The 18,699-nt window shown below is 52.2% G+C and overlaps 1 protein-coding gene and 1 long non-coding RNA gene across 3 annotated transcripts in view; one reads left to right on the top strand and one right to left on the bottom strand.

Annotated features, from left to right (window-relative positions):
• LOC139034056 (uncharacterized) overlaps positions 1-18,699 on the top strand; it is an 89,661-nt gene that overhangs the window by 26,455 nt on the left and 44,507 nt on the right. The window contains exon 3 of one of the 2 annotated variants that reach the window (XR_011486526.1): positions 13,715-15,119. The exons of the other annotated variant lie outside the window; for it this stretch is intronic. This is a non-coding gene — a long non-coding RNA (uncharacterized lncRNA). Of the gene's footprint in view, positions 1-13,714; positions 15,120-18,699 lie in introns of those variants that run through there. 2 annotated transcript variants of the gene reach the window in all.
• SUV39H1 (SUV39H1 histone lysine methyltransferase) lies at positions 2,705-16,054 on the bottom strand. The gene is made up of 6 exons (XM_020901232.2): positions 15,948-16,054; positions 13,691-13,836; positions 11,621-12,283; positions 5,332-5,478; positions 5,107-5,236; positions 2,705-4,372 (listed from the first exon to the last, which is right to left on the bottom strand). The coding sequence occupies exons 1-6, from the start codon at positions 15,964-15,966 to the stop codon at positions 4,239-4,241; spliced, it is 1,239 nt and encodes a 412-aa protein (XP_020756891.1). The 5' UTR covers positions 15,967-16,054; the 3' UTR covers positions 2,705-4,238.

The raw sequence follows: 18,699 nt of genomic DNA, 5'->3' as shown, positions 1-18,699 counted from the left end.
TTGGGTGTCACCCCCTGAACTGTTTTGAGCCCACGTCCCAGGGAATGAGTTCTTGCTGATGTCGGGGATTTTGTCTTTGGGTGCAATATTGAGGGGCAGTTTCTGGATATGTTTCCAGAGTTTGGGGTCTTTCTAGTGCCTCAGGCCTTGGAGGTGCTTCACCCTCTGTGTCCCGGAGTGTGAGATCTCTGAGCTCTGTATCCCCTTGCTGTTGAGGTCCCTAACTGTTGGGGTGTGTTTTCAAGGGTGAGGTAACTCCTGTTGGAGGAGCCTCCATCCCAGGGAATGGGGTCCCTGACTTGCTAGGTTTCCAGGGTTTGAGGTCTCTGAGAGGTTTGGGGTTCTGTCAACAATTTATGGTGTCTCTTGGGTGTTTTGGGGTTCATATCCTGGTTGTTACGTTTCTGAGCAGTGTAGGGGTCTGTGTTATAGGGCATGATGTTCATTAATTTTGAGCATTTTGGCATTGTGTATCTGATATGTGAGGTCTCTGGCCTGTTTGCAGGTCTGCTTTCCAGGGCGTGAAGTTAATAAAGTCTGAGGGTTTTTGTCCCACAATGTGAGTTGCTTGTTTGTGGGCATAGGGAGCCAGGATGTGCTGTGTCTGAGCCGTTTTTGTGTTTGTCTCCCAGGATAGAAGTTCTCTGATGCAAGGTCTGCAAGCTGTTGTGGGTCCGTGTCCCAGTTCTGAGGTTTCTCTGCCATGTGGGGCTGACTTTGCCCAGAACGTGAGGTTTCTGGGCTGTTTGGTGATCTATGTCCATGAGGGTCAGGTGTCTGAAGTCTTCCTGGATACAAGTACAAAGTGCAAGTTCCCTGAGTGCTTTTGAGGTCTGAGTCCAGGGTGTGCTATTTCTCAATCATTTGGCAGTCTGTGTTTTTTTGTTGGGGATGTTAGCCTAGGGTGTGAGGTTTCTAAGCTGTTTGGGGTCTGTGTCCAGAACGTGTGGCCTTGGAGTTTTTTGGGTCTGTATCACAGGACATGAAGTCTAGAAGCTGTAGAGGATCCGTGTCCAGATTTTCAGGTCTCTGAGCTCTTCTGTGAACTAGAACATGAGGCCTTTGAGCTGTTTGCAGACGTGTCTCAGTGTTGAAGGCTCTGAGCTGTTTGGGGGGAAATCTCTGTCCAATTCGTGACATGTCTGAACAGGAATCTGTTGAGTGCGAGGTTGCTGAGCTGGTTTAGTGCCTGTGTCTCAGCAGATGTGGTTTTGGTGTGCCCTACCATCATGTTTGGGATATGAGGTCTCTGAACTGTTTGCCCATCTTTATCCCAGTTTGGAAGTTCTCTGAGAAGTTGCTGGGTCTTTATCCTTGGTTGTGAAGTCTATGAGTTTTGTGGGGATCTGAAGTCAGACTTCCAGATCTCTGAGCTCTTTGGGTATGTGAGCTCTAAAGCATGAGGTCTCTGAAATGCTTCAGTCTTTCCTAGGATGCCCTGACTCTGAACTGTTTAGAGGTCTGTGTCGGAAGTTGTGGGGTCTCTGAACTGTGTATAGATCTGTTTCCCAGGGTCAGAATTTTCTGAACAGGGTCTGTTTCTGGGCCATGGAATCTCTGAGTTCTTTGGAGTCTGTGTCCAAGACATGAGTCTGAGTTGTTTGTGGCACTGTATTCTAGGGAACAAGGCCTCTGGAATGTTTAGTGCTCTGTGTTCCAGGGTGTCTCAGTAACTCAGGGGTCTGTGTCTAAAGTATGAGGTTTTATAACCAGTTAGGGATCTATGTTCTCTTGGGTGTTTGGGTGGTCCATGTCCAGGGTTTCAGAGCTCTGCTGTTTGGGGTGCAGGGGTCTATCTGAGGCTGTGAGGTCTCTGGGCAGTTTGGGATTCAATGATCAGGGGTGAAGGCTCCGAATATTGGGGAACAGTATCACAGGTTGTGAGGTCTCTGAGATGTTTATGAATCTCTATCCCACAAATTGGATGCAGCATTTGTAGCCTCAGGGTTCTTTGGAAGTCTTGTGTCCCCTAGTTTCAGTGCAGCATGGGTTATATCGGGTTCGTGTCCAGGTGGGATTGCAGAGCTGTAGGGAGATGTGTCCCAAGGTGTGAGGTCCCTGAGGTCCAGGGTCAATGTCCAGGGTATAAGGTCTATGAGCTGTTTGGAGGCCCGTGCTTAGGTGCCAAGATCTCTGAGCTGTTCAGGATCCTGTGGCCTGTGTGCAAGGTCTCTGAAATATTTGGGTATCTGTGTCACAGCATGTGTGGTCTCTGAGCAGAACCAAAGGGCATGGGTTCACATTCAGGTTGAAGGATGATGAAGACAAGTATGTATACTTGAAACACCATCTCTTTCTTCTGTTTTATACCCTGGCACATATAGGTGCTCAATAAATATTTGCAGAAAAGCTTCCCCCAGCACATACAGACTTTTCTCTTTGAATGTAGTAGGCAGGCTTCAGGCTCAAAAGTTTGAAAAGCATGGAGGATCCAGCTAGAATTGTGTCATATGTATGGCCAGTGATGATGGTTTGTCCATTTCAACAGCAATGGATTTAGTTTGCTTGTTCAGTGTATGATAACATTTAAGTATAAAGCCAGCTTATTTTAGGTCAGCATGTATGCAGACGATGGTGCAAGTGGTGCACTGCAGAGAATGTTAAATGGCTGAGGTTGGAGGACTGCATTCCTGGGCACCCCTGCTCCCAGCCTCTCATCTCCCCAACCCTCACCTACACAAGGTCTTCAATCCCCACACCTTGGTTTTTTCAGTCAATAACCTGTTTTATTGACGCCCATTCCCAGACTGGGAAGGCCAAGGGGATATACAAGAGGAGAATCAGATTCAGTCCAAGCCTGAAGGTCAGTCTGGGGGTGGGGAGCACAGACACACAGACGGACACAAAAACAGACACACAGATCTGGCATCTGCTGGCAGGGCACACAGTCTCACGTGGGGACACTGTGCACAGGTAGTCAGGGAAGGAAGGCTTTCTAGAGAAGACCTCACAGGGGAAGCAAGGGATGAGGCAGCCATCAGCGCCTTCACCTTTTATACATTTGTGGGCAGGGAACTGAGACCAGAGGACCCAAGGTGAGTGCAAAGGGCTGGGGGGTTAGGAGGCGGCAGGGGCTTCCCCTCACCTCGCCACACCCTGGTGGGTAAGCCAGCCCCACCCCATTCTTGGTCTGCGCTTTGCCTTCTGCCACACGGGCCCTTTCCTGGGATCCACCTCCATAGTTTTCAAGGCTTCCCTGAGACGATCCACGTGGACCAGGTGCTCAGCCCAGTGCCTGGCACCTCCTCAGCACCCCATCCATGCACGTTTTGTCTAAGTGCTGTCTACAGCCTAGCTGGGTCTCAGGTCCAGCTCTGGGTGCTATCAGCAGTCCTCACACTGCAGGTTAAGGGCTTCCAGCATCCTTTGAGCTCCAGAGCCCTGGGCACCTTCGAGCTGTTGCAAAGGCAGAGCTGAGTCCCAGCTCACCTTAGTGAAGTTGCTCAGTCGTGTCCGAATCTTTGCGACCCCATGGACTACAGCCTACCAGGTTCCTCCGTCCATGGGATTTTCCAGGCGAGAATACTGGAGTGGGTTGCCCACCTTAAGGACAGGCAAAATCTGGGCTGCCTCTCACTGGCCAACAGGCCATGGGCATCCACTCTCCTCTAGTGGCATGTGGGTGTCTGCTTCTCAGAGGCACAGCTCTGAAAAGGAGAGCCTACAGCTGTCAGGCCAACACCAGCCAGCATGCAAGCACGAGCAGGACCCAGCCACAGCCTGCAGCCCTTGAAGACACCCCCCCCCCTTTCACTAGCACATTTCTGTGGTGGGGGGGGGGCGAATGGGCTGGGAATCCTGGGCTCTGGGGTCAGCCTGTCCTGGGAGTGCTTCCTCACACCCTTGGGGCAGTAGGGAGAGGGCCTGCAGCAGACCCTTCAAGCTCTGGCCAGAAGCAGGTGCAAAAACAAATGTCTCCACTTTGGGTATGGGCTGGGGCTCAGCCCTCGGACCACCTTGCTAGGCCATGAATCCCAACTACAGAAAGTCCTGGTGTTGAAAAATCACTTCTGAAGGTGGGCAGGGGTTTGTAAGTGCAACCCATGGATGGGGCTGGGACAGGGAGAGGGGACTCCTGGAGTCCGTCCTCCCCATGGCCATGCAGCCCTGAGCAGGGGGCAGGCGGAGGCAGGCAGGAGGCCCTGGCAGTCATTCTTCAACAGGAGGGCAGCAGTGGGTGGGTGGGGTGGGCAGCTTTTCAGGCCCCCCTGGTCAGTCTGGCCTCAGACTTCATGGGGCTAGAAGAGGTATTTGCGGCAGGATTCAGTCCCACACTTGCATTCAATGCGGACCCGCTTCTTGGGAGAGCCGGGGAGCCCAGCCAGACCAAAGTTGGAGTCCATGCGTGTGCTCTCCATGTCCACGGGGTCCACTGTGGAGTCACAGCCGGAGGGAGGTACTTGTTAGACAGAAGGCCAAGATGGAGGGGTCCCGCTGCCCTTTTTACCATAGGACCCAGGGGTCTGAGGGGTGGGGAGCAGGTCTGAGATGTGAGTCAGGTAGCGGGTCATGGGGTTGGTGGTTTCAGGCAGGGGCCAGGGCTTCCACTAGAGGGGTGTTCAGGTGTTAGGAAGATGGCCAGGGAGTGAGGGTTCTCGGAGGAGGCAGGGAGCTGTCAGGGGTGGCTGAGAGGGTTGTGTCAGACAGAGGTCAGGAATGGAGGGTCACCTGGGCATCCAGAGGGGCATCTGAACTCTCCTGCCAAAGATTCCCCTCGAGTGTCTCAGAGGTGGCTAGTTTGTCAAGAAAGGGACTGGCTGGAGGCCTCAAGGGTGTCCAGAGGCTTGGAATGAGGAAGGTCAAAGGGGGTTAGGAGCAGTGAAGGTTGGGGGACTGGGGAAATTCAGACAAGATTGCAATCAGGAGGAGTGTCTCAACTCTTGAGCCAAACATCCTCCCCCAGGAGCCTTAGGAGAAGTTGGTATGAGGGTCTCAGGCTTGGGGTCCAGTGGTTAAGAATGAAGGGATCCCCAAAGGGTAGGCATGAATCCAGGAGTCCAGATAGGAGACTGGGAGTGAGGAAGAGCATCTTAAAGCTCCTTGGGGAGGGGTCCTCATGTCCCATGCCATTGTGTGTCCCTGCCCCCACTCCCCTGCCACCCCCACCTTGCATGTTGTAATCAAAGGTGAGCTCCTCGCCTGCCCGGATGGTTCTGGTGGCAAAGAAAGCAATGCGGGGCAGCCGCTCATCAAGGTTGTCTATGAAGACGTTGTACACCTGGAGGTTGGGGTCACACTGGGCAAAAAAAAAAACAAACAAAAAACGGAAGGAGGGTGAGGAGGGGCCCCAGCCTGCTCCTCCCAACCCCCTGCCCACCTGCAGGTACCCACACTGTGGTTGACAAAGTGGGAGATGTTGCCGTAATAGGCGGCGTCCACAGTGTACACATCCTCCACGTAGTCCAGGTCGAAGAGGTAGGTGGCACCCTGGCGGTCATAGATCTGGCCCCGCCGCTCTGCCTCCTCTGAGGTAATGATCTGGGGAGAAGGCCATAGGGGAGGGAGGTTGGCCCAGAAGGTTCAGGAAAGCCAGCACAGCTCCTGACCCCCAACCTGGCCCCCTGGAGGAGAACAAGGGAGCAAAGACGCACCCCTGTGGCTGGCTCAGCAGCAACACACAAGGGCTACCAGCCCTTCTCAGGCCTCTGGAGAGTATGGTGAGTCTCTCGATGGTAGGTGGAGGCCGGCCACAAGGTCCAGGAGTGAGAGAGAAACCCCCTTAGTGAGAGACCTACATCAAAGGTGAGGAAGAAAAAGACCCAGGGCTGAACAGAGAGGGGCGGGGAGAGTGGGAGTGAGAGGCTGATCCAGGGCAAGAGAGCCTGAGGCACTGAAAGACCCAGCACAAGAGAATCAAGCCAGTGCAGGTCGGTGTGTGTGCACTGTGTTCTCAGTCGTATCCAACTCTTTGCAACCCCATGAACTGTAGCCCGCTAGACTCCTCTGTCCATGGGATTCTCCAGGCAAGAATACTGGAGTGGGTTGCCATTCCCTTCTCCAGGTCTTCCCAACCCAGGAATCAAACCCATGTCTCTTATGATTCCTGTACTGGCAGGTGAATTCTTTACCACTGTTCCACCTGGGAAGCCTATGCAGGGCAGTGCAGACAGCAAAAAGCACATAGTGAGCAAGAGAGGCCTGGGGGAAAGGGAGACTGAATGAATGAGAGAGAGACTCAGATGCCAGAGCCAGAGGCAGAGTTAGACACACAGAATCTTAATGCAAAGGTCCCGGGTCCAGAAAAAAGGCCAAGACCCCAGAGAGTCTGATAGCACACACACACACACACAGACACACACACACACACACACACACACACACACACACACACACAGACCACCTCACTGAGGTCTAACATTGTGCACTGCCAACAGCTGGTATTTAAGACAGCAAGAAGCATATCCTCCTCCCCAGCTGGGTCCCCACCTGTCCTAGTAACTGGACCACTATCCTAGCCCAGCCGGTCCTTGCCTCCCAAGTGCTGGCGACAGACTCCCCACCCCAACCCCCGCCACACACCACCCCTCCTCTCTATCCCTCGTGTCCCCTCTTCCTGGCCAACCACAGCCTTCTGGTAATCCCCGAACATGCTGCCTCTGGGTGAGGTCCCACCAGTAGCCGAGACTTCCCCTTCCTCAGCCTGGGTTCCCCTAGACCAGGGTCAGCCTCATTCTCCACTCCTGGGTTCTTGCTGCCTATCAGCCACAGGTGTCAGCGCAGTACGCGGCTGACCTGCAGCAGACACCTGTCGCGTATTCCGCTCTCTAGCTCGGAGCCCTGACCTCTGTCCAGCATTGGTTCTAAAGGCAGCTCAGGTACTCTCTTTTTGCCACATCCCATCTTCCTTTCCTCTCCCTCAGTCAGAGACCACCGCCCACCACTACCCTCCTTCCACACTGGACATAAGCCTGAGACCCACCCCACCCTCCTTTCTTGCTCATTCTCAAGCCAGCCTGTGACCAACCTCTGTTTTCTCTAGCCTCCTCCCTGCCCCCTCCATCATCACCTCCAGCCTCTGCTCCCTGCTGAAGGCTGATCAACAGCCCCCTTAGAAGACGCAGGCTTATCCCTTGGGCCATGCTGCTCACTGCCCCATACTCCAGCTCCATTCCTTGAGGAACCTGGTTTCCCCATCCCAATTTTTGTTTGTTCACTCATTCATTCAGTGGATTTTCATGGGGCCTACCCTGTGCCTGGTCCCAGTACTCAGGAGTCACAGTTGGGTTGGGGAGACACAGGACCAGGCTGGTCCTGGCCCTCGGGGGTCATTGGCGGGAGAGTACAGGGACCAGGCCCGGTCTAGCCTTAATGGATCACAGTCTAGTTAGTGCTTAGAGCTTGAGGGGCAGTGGAAAAGAGAGATACCATCTAAAGGGAACTGCAGATCACAAAAGGGCTTTGACCAGATTGAAGAGTGGGGACTCTCTCCTGTGGGACAAAACAGGAGTCACAGAAGCACTTTGAGTAGGAGTACATCAAGGTCAGCCTCCCTCCACCTCCCAGGGAACACACTCTTCCTTCTGATGTCAGCTCCCACAGATGTCACTTATCTGTGCAGCCTTCCTGAAGCTCCCGCTCCCCACCCACCACCGCCTCTAGAAGCCTGGGATCAAAGGGCAGCCTCTCCTGGGCTCACAAGCAGACCAGGTAGTGCCTGGGCTGGTTTTTCCCTTTGGGTCCCTCCCCAGCCAGACGGAATGCCCACCTCCTCCCCAGTTTCTGTTTTCCTGTCTGTTCTTCCCCTACTTGCTCCCTCAGTCTCCCCATGAGTGAGTCACACTGCAGACCCCGCAGGGCACAAATGGTTCCTTCTCGCTTCTTTTCAGCCCCACTCTGTAAGGGTTGGTCCACCCCGAAAACTTGAGACTGAAACAGTCCATGTCCCTGCTCCCTACCAGGGTGACTGGGGAAGATAGATGGGCTAGAAGCTGGCAGCCAGGAAAGGATTTTGATGGGAATGGGAACCAGAAGACTCAGAAGCCCGTTGCTGCTCTGCCCCCTCCCGGATATGGGATCCTGAATGTTCTCTCCCTGTGCCTGTTTTCTCAGCCAAATCAAACAAACAAACAAACAAACCCAAACCACAACACTCCACCAGGTCTGGCAGGACACCAGTTTTAGACATTTGGGCCCACTTTACTAGCATGGTGACTCTGAGCACGTTACTTCTCTATGCCTCAGTTTTCTCATCTGTAGAATGGAGAGCACAATAATTCCAACTTGACATGGGCTGTTTTAAGAATCCAACAAGTTCAGATATGTGAAAGGGGTTTCTGTTTGTTTTCGTGTTAGGAGTGGCTGAGTACTGTAGCTTGTCAAAATCTAACAGGCTCCCTTTTTTGTGTGCCCTTTCCCAAGAAAAGAAAATCTTCTGCTAATTAAATGATAATATGCCATCATTTAATTAAACTAATTAAAGTGAGGTTCACCTTCATTTCAGAGTTGAAAAAAACATGAAGAAAGTGCATGTTTCAGAATGGATAAACTAGGCTATGTTCTCTGGTGGGCTAGGGTGGTGATGTTTCGATGAACGTGGAAGCACAGCTGGTGTGGGGACTGACAGAGCAGAGGTGGAGAGTGAACTGGGTTCCAGAGTGGAGGGGGTCAGGGGTATGCCCCCGATTATGTAACACCCAGGAGGCCAGCACCACACAATCAAGTAAGTTAATATTTCTGCAAAATGACGAATATGCACACCAAGTGGGGTAAACACACTACAAATAGGCATATATCTGGTCTGGTTGACTTTTGCAGACAGGTAGGCTACAGAAATTTTTGATTTCTGGGCATTTTGGATGTTCTGAATTTTGTTTGTTTTTTTTGTTTGTCTTTTAGTTCTACCACTTTATTGCTACTGATCCATCTCCCTCCACCCTTGTCATGTAACACGTAATGTGAGCATGTCACACACATGCTCAGTCATGTAACTCCATGGACTGCAGCCTGCCAGTCTCCTCTGTCCATGGACTTTTCCAGGCAAGAATACTCGAGTGGGTTGCCATTTCCTTCTCCATGAATTTTGGACTATAATGGCTAACGTTGTTTGAAGACTTACTGTGTACTGAACTCCAAATGCCTCGCACATCATAACTCACTTTAGTTCTTGGAACAAGTCTATGCGGTGGGTGCTATTATCATTCCCGTTACACAGATTAGGAGACTAAGACAAACATATTAAGTGACTGCTGATGAGTGGTGGAGCTGGGATTCAGCCTCAGGCACCCAGACTCCTCTTGAGCCCTCTGCCATGCTGCCTTGTCAGAGTGGGATGCAGGGGGATGGTTTTGGACCTGGCCATGTTTGGGGGCCTGTGCTGCCATCAGGAGGCCCCATAGGTCTAAGGATGTCAGAGGTGGGCCTGGAAGTCACTGAATGTGGCAGGAGGGAAGCCAAGAAATATCTTGAAGAGAATGTGGGAAGAGTGGGGATAGGGAATGAGAGGGTCCCCAGTAACTGCCATGTTTATAGCATGGAGGAGTAAGGACGCTAAGGAAGAATGGTGTGAAAAGAGTCAGGCTTGTGGGCCCTTGGGGTGCCAATGAGCTGAAGACTGTTCCCCCTCCTCGCCTGTCAGCATCTTCCTGTGCTGCTGACAACTCCTCCAGAGACGGCCAGTGCAGTGAAGCTAGGTACACCCCTGTTCTGGACTTCCTTAGGACCGCTGAGTCCTGTGGGTATGGATACCTCCTCCCCTGCATGGCTACGACCCCTCTGGGGTGTGACATCTCTTCCACACTGTTGCTCTCCCTCTAAGACCTGAATATCTCTACTGGAGTGTCAAGGCTCTGAGGGTGTGGACACTTCCTCCAGGCTGTCAGAGCCTCTTTGGTGTACACCTGAGCTTCTTGACTGTCACTATCCCACTGGGGTGAGGACACTTCAATTTCCTGACTGTCAGGGCAGCGTGAGCATGCATACTTCTTAACTCGGACTGCCAGGGTCCTTTGGAGAGCTTGCCCTCTTCCTTGGGTCGCGCTGGGACATAGACACCTCTTCCTACAGACTATCAGGAACCCTCTGAGCTGTGGCCACCTCCTCCTTCCTCTAGACTGTCAAGTCCTTCGACACTTGGACATTTACTCCACCCGACCCCCAGGAATGTCTGAGGTGTGGATATCTCTTTGTTCAGACTGTCAGGGTCCTCTGCAGTGTGGACTGCTCAGTCTCTAGACAGCTTCTGTTCCCCCCACCCCCTGGGGCTATGACCCTCTCTATAGTTCCCCAGGGCTTCCCAGGTGGTGCTAGTCATTAAAAAAAAAAAAAAAAACCACCTGCCAATGCAGATGTTAAGACATGGCTTCAATCCCTGGGTCAGGAAGACTCTCTGGAGGAGCGGCATGGAAACCCACTCCAGTATTCTTGCCTGGAGAATGCCGTGGACAGAGGAGCCTGGCAGGCTGCAGTTCATAGGGTCAAAAAGAGTCAGAAACGACTGAAGCAATTAAGCACACACACATAGTTCCTCAGAACAGGAGCCTCTCCTTTTCATCACTGTTATCACTATAGCCAATGCTGTCACCTCCCAGCTGTATCACACCCCTAAGAGACCCACAGAAATACAGAGGTGTCTGGGGCTGTCCCTGTGACAAGGTACACTCATGGATTTAAATGGTCATGGTCCAGGGATGTTAAATGTTCCCCAATGCATGAGACGGTCCTATGTAACAAACAACTGTCTCACCCCAAATGCCCACCGCAACCCACTTCAGAACTTGCTGTTGCAGACACCTGCTAGTTATTCACCCAACCCCCTTTTGTTTTCCACTTGGGCATATGGCTGAATCATGCTTCGCAGCTGCCTTTGAACTGAAGTAAGGCCCATGACTCGGTTCCAGCCAATAGGTGTGGGCAGACACGATATGCACCGCATCCTGGCCCAGCCAATTAGAGACCTCCCCTTCTGCCCCCCTCAGCCCACCCACCAGGCAACACTGAGGATCAGAGGCAGCTCTAAGACACGGTAAAGGCACAAGAGGGAAAGAACCTAGGCGGCCATGCCATTTGGGTGGAAGGATACCACCCAAATGCCCACGTAGACAGTTACAGGAGCAAATGGATTGAGAACATGTGAAGCCCCTAAGATGTTGTCTGGCATGCAGAGAGCCTGCCTAACACAGCATCAGTTTTGCCCCAGTGTCCCTGCAGTGGCTAGAGGGGGAGGTAGCCAACCTTGGCCCTGCTTCCCGCCCAAGGCAGACTCTGTTCCTTTTGTGCAGATTAGTTTTAAAAAAAAAAAAGTGCTCCTGGGCAGACACTGCCTGGTGATAAGCTGGACCCTCAAGAAATGAGAAGAGGAAGTGCCTTTTCAGATGATGCAATCCTGTGCAGACCACGTGGCCTGTTAAAAGGAATGCTGCCTGGATCTCAGTTCCCGCTTACCTCTTTGCTAGGTACCCTTATGAAGTCAACCCGGTTTGAAGGTATTTCAACGTGCCTTTAACTACCAGTGTGGAATATGTGCCCCTGCCAGGATGTCCCTCTCACACTCAGGTTACCCCCTCAACCTTTCCCCCAGGGAAAGCAGGAGAGCTTTGGGCATACAGCGGGGAGAGGCAGGCACTCAGGGTGGGAACACACAGTGGGGAGAGCCATACACACCCACCCAGCCCTATCTCCCTACCTCTCCCACGTACTCCATGACGAAACTGTTCTTGCGGATCTTCTCCAACGTGCGGACACCCCAGCCACGTCCATCATCCGTGCGGAAGATGCAGAGGTCGTAGCGGATGCCCTTCTGTACCACGCGGTTAGGGCAGTCATAGCCACAGCGGCAGCGGGAGTTGCACTCGTAGATGGGCAGCCCGGCTCGCAGGCGCACCTGGCCCTGGTCATTGTAGGCAAACTTGTGCAGTGATGCCCCAGGGCAGCAGCCTCCGGCTGGTGCCCACAGACAGTCCTGGCACTCACAGCCCACAGCCACCTGGTTGAGGGTGATGCCCTCACCAACACGGTACTCGTTGATGTACACGAAGGCCCGTGGGGGGCCATCCAGGTCTACTTCGTTCTCCACGGTGATGCGTCCCAGGTGGCTACGCTTGGCATTGAGCTCCTGCTCCCAGCGCTGCAATGCCCGCCTCTGCTTGGCCTTCTGCACCAGGTAGTTGGCCAGGCTTGGGTCCAGGTGCCGGGGTGGCTTCGACCGGTGGTGCCGCCGGAGCAGCTCCCTTTCCAAGTCCTTGTGGAACTGCTTGAGAATGCGCACACACTTGAGATTCTGTCGTGGTTCCCAGGTGCTCTCGGAGTCTGGATACCCACGCCATTTTACCAGGTAATACTCCTGTTCCTGGTGGGGGGGCGTGGAGAAGGGGTGGGGGCACTGTAAGTGACAGATGAGACCCTTGGGCCAGCTCTTGTGGCACTTCCATCCCAACGCCTGTGGGCAACACCCAAACTGCTCCTTTCCTAGAATGACTCTTTGCAGTGATTAAAAAACATGGGCTCTCAGAGTGAGGCTCACTAAGTTCAAATCCCTCTCTTCCCCTTACTATCTGTCTAAATCCAACTTTTAATTTTATCTCCCAAACCTATTCCCTCCTGCTAGCTGTTCAGCCTCACCTCTCAGAGTCATCTTTGACTCCTTTTTCTCACACTCCCCACATCCACCCTCAGGAAATCCTTCAAGCTACACCCAGAATCCTACACTTCAAATCTCTGTCACCACCCTCATTGCTCGCCTGGAGTGCAGCAGCAGCCTCCTCACTTGTCCCTCTGCTTCCACCCTCACCCCTAGGTCTATTCTCCACACAGCAGCCAGAAGGATCTTTTCTTACTGAGAGGCACTACGGGATAGAGTTTAACTACACAGATTCTACAACTAAACACGTTGAGTACACATCCTGAATCTGCCCCTCCCTAGTAGTGCAGACTTAAACTCAGGCAGTTATTTAACCTCACTGGGCCTCAGTTTCCTCATCCTGTGAATAAGAAAAAAAGAGCAGATATTTGTCTAGCATTCATTATGTAGAAGGTACTGTTCTAAGCAACTTATATGTATTATTAGCTAATTTAACCCTCACAACTCTATATAAGGTAGATACTTCTAATTATCCCCATTTTATAGATGAGGAAAATGAAGTACAGAGAATTGGGGTAAGTTTTCCAGGGTTACACAGCCTGGATGTGAACTGAAGCATGCTGGCTCCAGGCTGTTCTCTTAACTGTCCGGCCATTATCTACTCCGGCAACAGTAACAGTTGCTATTTTACAATGTTGCCGGTGGGATTAAACTAGTTTCTTTTTTTTTTAAACTAGTTTCTAAAAGAAAGTGCCTGGCACACAAAGTGCTCAAAACCATTCAGTTCAGTTCAGTCCCTCAATCCTGTCAGACTCTTTGTGACCCCATGGACTGCAGCATGCCAGACTTCCCTGTCCATCATCATCAAAACCATTAGCTATCATTATCTCCACTCCTGGGCTCAGCATCTCAATCTTTGCAATTGGTTTGTATTCAGAGGGAGGTGGGAGGAGAGATTTATTTAGGGATTCTTTCTGGCTCTTGCCCTTCTCGGAAAGCCACTTGGTTTTCCCACCTGTAAAATGGAGATGATAAGAGGGCCTACTAATCCTACGTTTTTAAGATCAGAGGAGAAAACTGCTTTTGGAAACAGATGTGGGTAATGGGGGAGGAGGGGGGCAGGAAGCCAGCTTCCTTGAGTCACCTCTGCCCTGGCCACAGTCACCCCAGACTCACGCGGATCTTTTTGTAATCGCACAGGTACTCGACTTCAAAGTCATAGAGGTTCCTCTTGGAGACGCCAAGGGCAGGACAGGAGAGCTTGGCCAGGCGGCACAGGTCCTGTAGCTGATTCCAAGAAGATTTGCAACACACACTGCAGCCTAGAACAAAGAGGGCCAGGAAGAACTATTGCTGGGCATCCTGGTGAGGCCAGGGGTCAAAGAGGACCCCAAATCATCCCTGGGACTTCCAAAGGACTACCTCAGAGTCAGTGAAATTTAATCCACAGGCCTTCCCAATGCTAAGACCCTTCTACAACAAAGATGTGCCACTCCCATCTACCCCAGTGCCCACTGTCCACGGCTTACCCCGGAGCAGCAGACTTCTAAGTGGTTTCTGCTGCATGGATCGGATCGTCCTAAAGGAATCTATTCCCCACCCCTCCTCCGGAGCTTCCAGCTCCCTCTATATCATTCTTTAAACTGCCTGCAAACCTCCTAGGAGTTCAGGACCTAACTGTCATTCTCCCCACTTTGCAAAAGAAAGAGAAAATCCCCATCTCAGTAGGGTGCACTGTCCCATGGTGGGTGGGTAGGGATGGAATTAAAGCCTCCAGGGCACCAGACAAAGGCATTAACTGGAAAGACTGGTCCACAATCTCATCCGTAACTCCTGGTGCCAGATGTTTTAGAATCCAAATTCCTTTTGGGGGATTTTACAAGTGTAGTTCTAGGTATATCCCCTACATTCCCTAACACAGCCCTAGTGTGGTCAAGGGCATCAAGCCATAATCAAACACATTAATAGTTCTGCAGAAAAAGTGAATTTTCACACTGAATAAGAGAAAGATGAAAGATAGTGGCAGTGATAGCCTAATTTTGCCACTGAATGACACCAAATTTAAGCTTTCAGGGCTTTTTAGATTTTGGAATTAAGAATAAGAGATTGTGGAGTGGTATTATTAGATTATAGGAATCGTCCCCAAATGATTCATGTGGGTGCCTTAAATCCATAAGATATATTTTTTCAGGCTGCATTTTGATTTCGTCTCATTCATATTTCTGTGAAGGGTAAAGCTCGCCCAAAGGAGTGTGCTCTGAATTCAAGAACAAACAGAACAAATAGGTTAGTGGAGGGTGGGGAGGGCTACCACAATTTTTCAGGACAGATTTTTTAATTTAAAAGACTTCTTTTGGTTCAAGGCATGTTCTTGATTGCTATGCTTTAGAAGCCATTTTATGAAATCATTTCACAAAACCCTTGTTCCAAATGTAATCAGTCCTCATCCTACAAAACCCTTGTTCCAAATGTAATCAGCCAGTCCTCATCCTGTTTCATCTTTTTAAAATGTTTAATATTTTCTACCTTCCATTACAAAACCCGAAACTCATGGTGAAATACTCTAGATGTCAACCTACAAATGTACAAGAGCTTTGCAAAATTATTACGTGTGCATTTCCACCCCTCCTCTTAGACAGGCCTAGTGGAGACTCTGCCTGTACCCACGCCTTCCTTTCCCTATGATGCCTCTCCCTTGCAAACTTGCATTTGAAGCCCCAACTAATGTGATCCCAACTCACATATACTGCTGTCTCCGCACTGACCACAGGTGGACTCTCCTACCCTCAGAGCTCCCCCTCACACCTGTGGAACCCATCCTCCCCGCAGCTTCCCTCATCCAGAGGGGCCCACCTTCCCCAACACACTGAGTCACCCCTCTTTGCCTGCGCATGAGGGAGCCCAGCTCTCCCATTAGGAAAGCCCTTTTCCCCTCTTCCTGGGGGAGTTCTCTCTGCCGCAAATCCTTCCCCCATCACGCTGCGAGCAGATATCCTCCCCCTGAAGAATCCCCTGTCCCCCAACTCTGAAAAGGAGGTCCGTCCCCTTCCCTCCCCTCCCCTTCCGGCGTCTCGCGTGGACACCAAGAGGGTAACGGTCACCGGCGGCCAATTTTCCCGCGCGCGGGCGCGGCCTCCCTCAACAAGCCCCCGCGCGTGCGCGCGCCGTCCGATCGCAATATGCGGCGCGCGCCCCCCTCTCGCGTCCCCACTTAGCCCCGCGCCCGCCGCGTTCCAAGGCACGCGCCCCCTCCCCTCAGCCCCGCCCAGCCCCGCGCGCCAGGCCCGCGCGCCTCGAGCCCCAGCCTTCTGGCACCGACCTTCCGGCTCCCGGCCTGGTGGCCTCGGACGCCGGGGGCCCCGAGTCCGCGACACCACCCCTCCAGCCCACCCAGCCTGCCAGCGGGCCCGCATCGCTGCCGCCACTGCTTCACCTTTTAAATTTTCCGCCATCTTTCCCCACGGCTAACGACATTCGGGCCTAACCGGCCTCGCGAGAAGAGAGCTCGCGCGGGCGTGGCCGAGAACGCGCAGCCTATTGGCCGCGCCTCGCAGCGAGCAGCGCCTGCGCGGACCAACCGGCGAGCCGTGACCGGACCCCTCCCAGCCACCCGGCTCGGTCCCGAAGGCGGGTGCTCGCCAGTGTTTTGCGAGAGTGCGTCTTGGGGGGCGGCAGCGGCAGTGGCAGCAAGGGCGGCTGAGGTTGCCGGAGGCCCTGCCCGCATGCCGGTCTGTCTGTCACGCTGTCAGCCAATCACGTTGTCAGCCAGCCGCGAGAGGGGATTCTCCGTCCTGTCAGACCCCCAATTACCTCCGTCAGTCAGTCCGTCACCATATTTTAACCCCAAGCAGACCGTGACTCCCCAGGTGGACTACCGCCGCATACAGCTGCTCGGGCAGTCACCCGACTGAAATCCATCACCGCTACCACTGTCTCATCAGACCCCCGCCCGCCATTCACGCTGTCAGTCTGTCAGTAGCAGGATCCATTCTTGCTTTCAGGCCAGCTGCGAGGCCCCGGAGGCAGACAAACGGCGTTGACAACAGCTATGCTGCTGTCAGCCAGCCTGTCATTCCCTTAGACTGTCCCTTCATCACACCATCAGTCTTTCCAGTAGCCAGGCTCTCCATCTACCCTGGCCCTGGGAGCAGCCCCGAATTCCCTGGGGGAAATCATCTCACCACCGCCCAGGAAGCCAGCTGGGCCCTCCGGCTGGCTGTGATTATGTCAGGACAGGCTGTCATTGTCACCATCGAATGTAGCCCTGTCGTGTGGGCTACACTCTCCACTGTCAGCTGGTCACTCCGTAATTCTCTCAGGTTCCTCCCCATTCATGCCAGGATCAGGCAGTTTATTCCCCCAGAGCAGGTACTCACAGCAGCTAAAGCCTCCAGGCCACCTGTCAGTGGCCAGCAATCTGTCATTTCTCAGGCAAGGCATACTCTCCATTGGTCGATAAGTCAACATTCTCTGATCCCCGGGCCCTTTAGGGTGGATGTGATTCTGTCTGCGGACAGCCATGGTTTCAGGCAGCTACACTGATTTTTCAGTGGGCGAGCTGGCCTGTGAATCATTCAGTCTGCCCCTTGTATCAGTCAACCAGGTAGCCATTCTCAATATCTGACTGATCACACGGTCTGTCAAGCATGCTGTGATTTGTTCACAGTAGACAGTCAGTCACTAGATATAGTTGCCTATCAGGTAGCCACAGAGCTGTCCCATCAGTCAACCTGAAATTCCCTCAGGGTAGACCTCCTTTAGGGGCTTCCCAGTGGCTCAGTAGTAAAGAATCTGCCTGCCAAGGCAGGAGATACAGGTTCAGATCCCTGGGTTGAGAAGATCCTCTGGAGTAGGAAATGATAACCCACTCCAGTATTCTTGCCTAGAAAATTCCATGGACAGAGGAGCCTGATGGGCTGCAGTTCATGGGGTTGCAAAGAGTAGGACACGACTGAGCAACCCTTCACTAAAGTGTGGGAACTTAGGCAGTTTCTTCATCTGTAAAAACCTTTGGATGAGATCTCCTTTACACACTCCCAGACAGTGTGACATCCACACACACCCTCCGGTGTGATTCCTAGCAATAGTCAGCCGTTCACAACATCCGGCTACCCAGGCAGGCAGCAACAGCATGGGTCATCAGTCAGTCAACCTGTAAATCCCTCAGGAGGCTGCCTCTCTTTTGCACCATCAGGTCATCAGCCCCAGCCAGTCCCAAGCAGACTGTAATTCAGTCAGATTTTAAGTAGCTCACGGTGTCAATAAACCATGCTGTCATTTCCTCAAATTGCCCCTCTCCCTGATGCTCCACGCTTTATGTAGTCAACCAAATGGTTATTCTGTGCCTGCCAGTCCAACTGTGAGCCAGCTGGAGAAATGACTGGTCAGGATGAGGTTCCATTAGCCCCTGCTTGCCATGGGTGGAACAGTTAACAGTGGAAGTCTCACCGTGAATTCTTCTTCTCTCCCTTATTACTTCTAGAACAGTCAGATGCTGGTCCTCACATGACCCCAGTCTCCCCAGGCAGGCAGGACCATCCCACTCCTAGGAGCCAGGAGGCCTGTCCAACCCACAAAAGTAGTTTAAGGCATGAGCTCTTTCTTTTTCTTTTCTTTTTCTTTTTTTGGCATGACCTCTTGCTGCCTGAATCTGGGGAAGATGTAGTGGTTTACAGGTGTTGGGGACCATCCCTCAGTCTTCCTTAAATAGGATAGTATAGTGGGTAAAGGCTTGGATTTTAGAGCCCAACTACCTTGGTACAGTCCAAGCTCAACCCTTCACTAAAGTGTGGGACATTAGGCAGTTTCTCCATCTGTAAAACCTTGGATGAGTGACCTTGGGGTGGGTATCTCTTGCTCATCTGGGAAATGAATCTTTCTGGGCTAGCACCTTTTTAGGAGACCTCAAAGTAAGAAAAGACCCTATTATTACTGTGTCCTACACCCAGCTGCTCATCTGTTCACTCAGCATTAATTTAGTGCATACTCTGTAGACTACTTCTCCCAGTGCAGGGCCAATACGAGATTTTATCCTTTCCACAAGTTTGACTGGCTTTTAATATAAACCTCACATTGGAGTGTACCACACATACAGAAAAACAAGGAGACCATGGGTGGTGACCCCATGTAATGAATTTCACAAATGAACATACATGTGGAATCGGAATTCAGGTTAAGAAACAACA

Source organism: Odocoileus virginianus, unplaced genomic scaffold (genome assembly GCF_023699985.2).
Source record: "Odocoileus virginianus isolate 20LAN1187 ecotype Illinois unplaced genomic scaffold, Ovbor_1.2 Unplaced_Contig_22, whole genome shotgun sequence".
NCBI classification, from domain to species: Eukaryota; Metazoa; Chordata; class Mammalia; order Artiodactyla; family Cervidae; genus Odocoileus; species Odocoileus virginianus.
The sequence above is the reverse complement of the archived record's forward strand: the minus strand, read 5'-3'. Positions and strand labels throughout refer to the sequence as shown.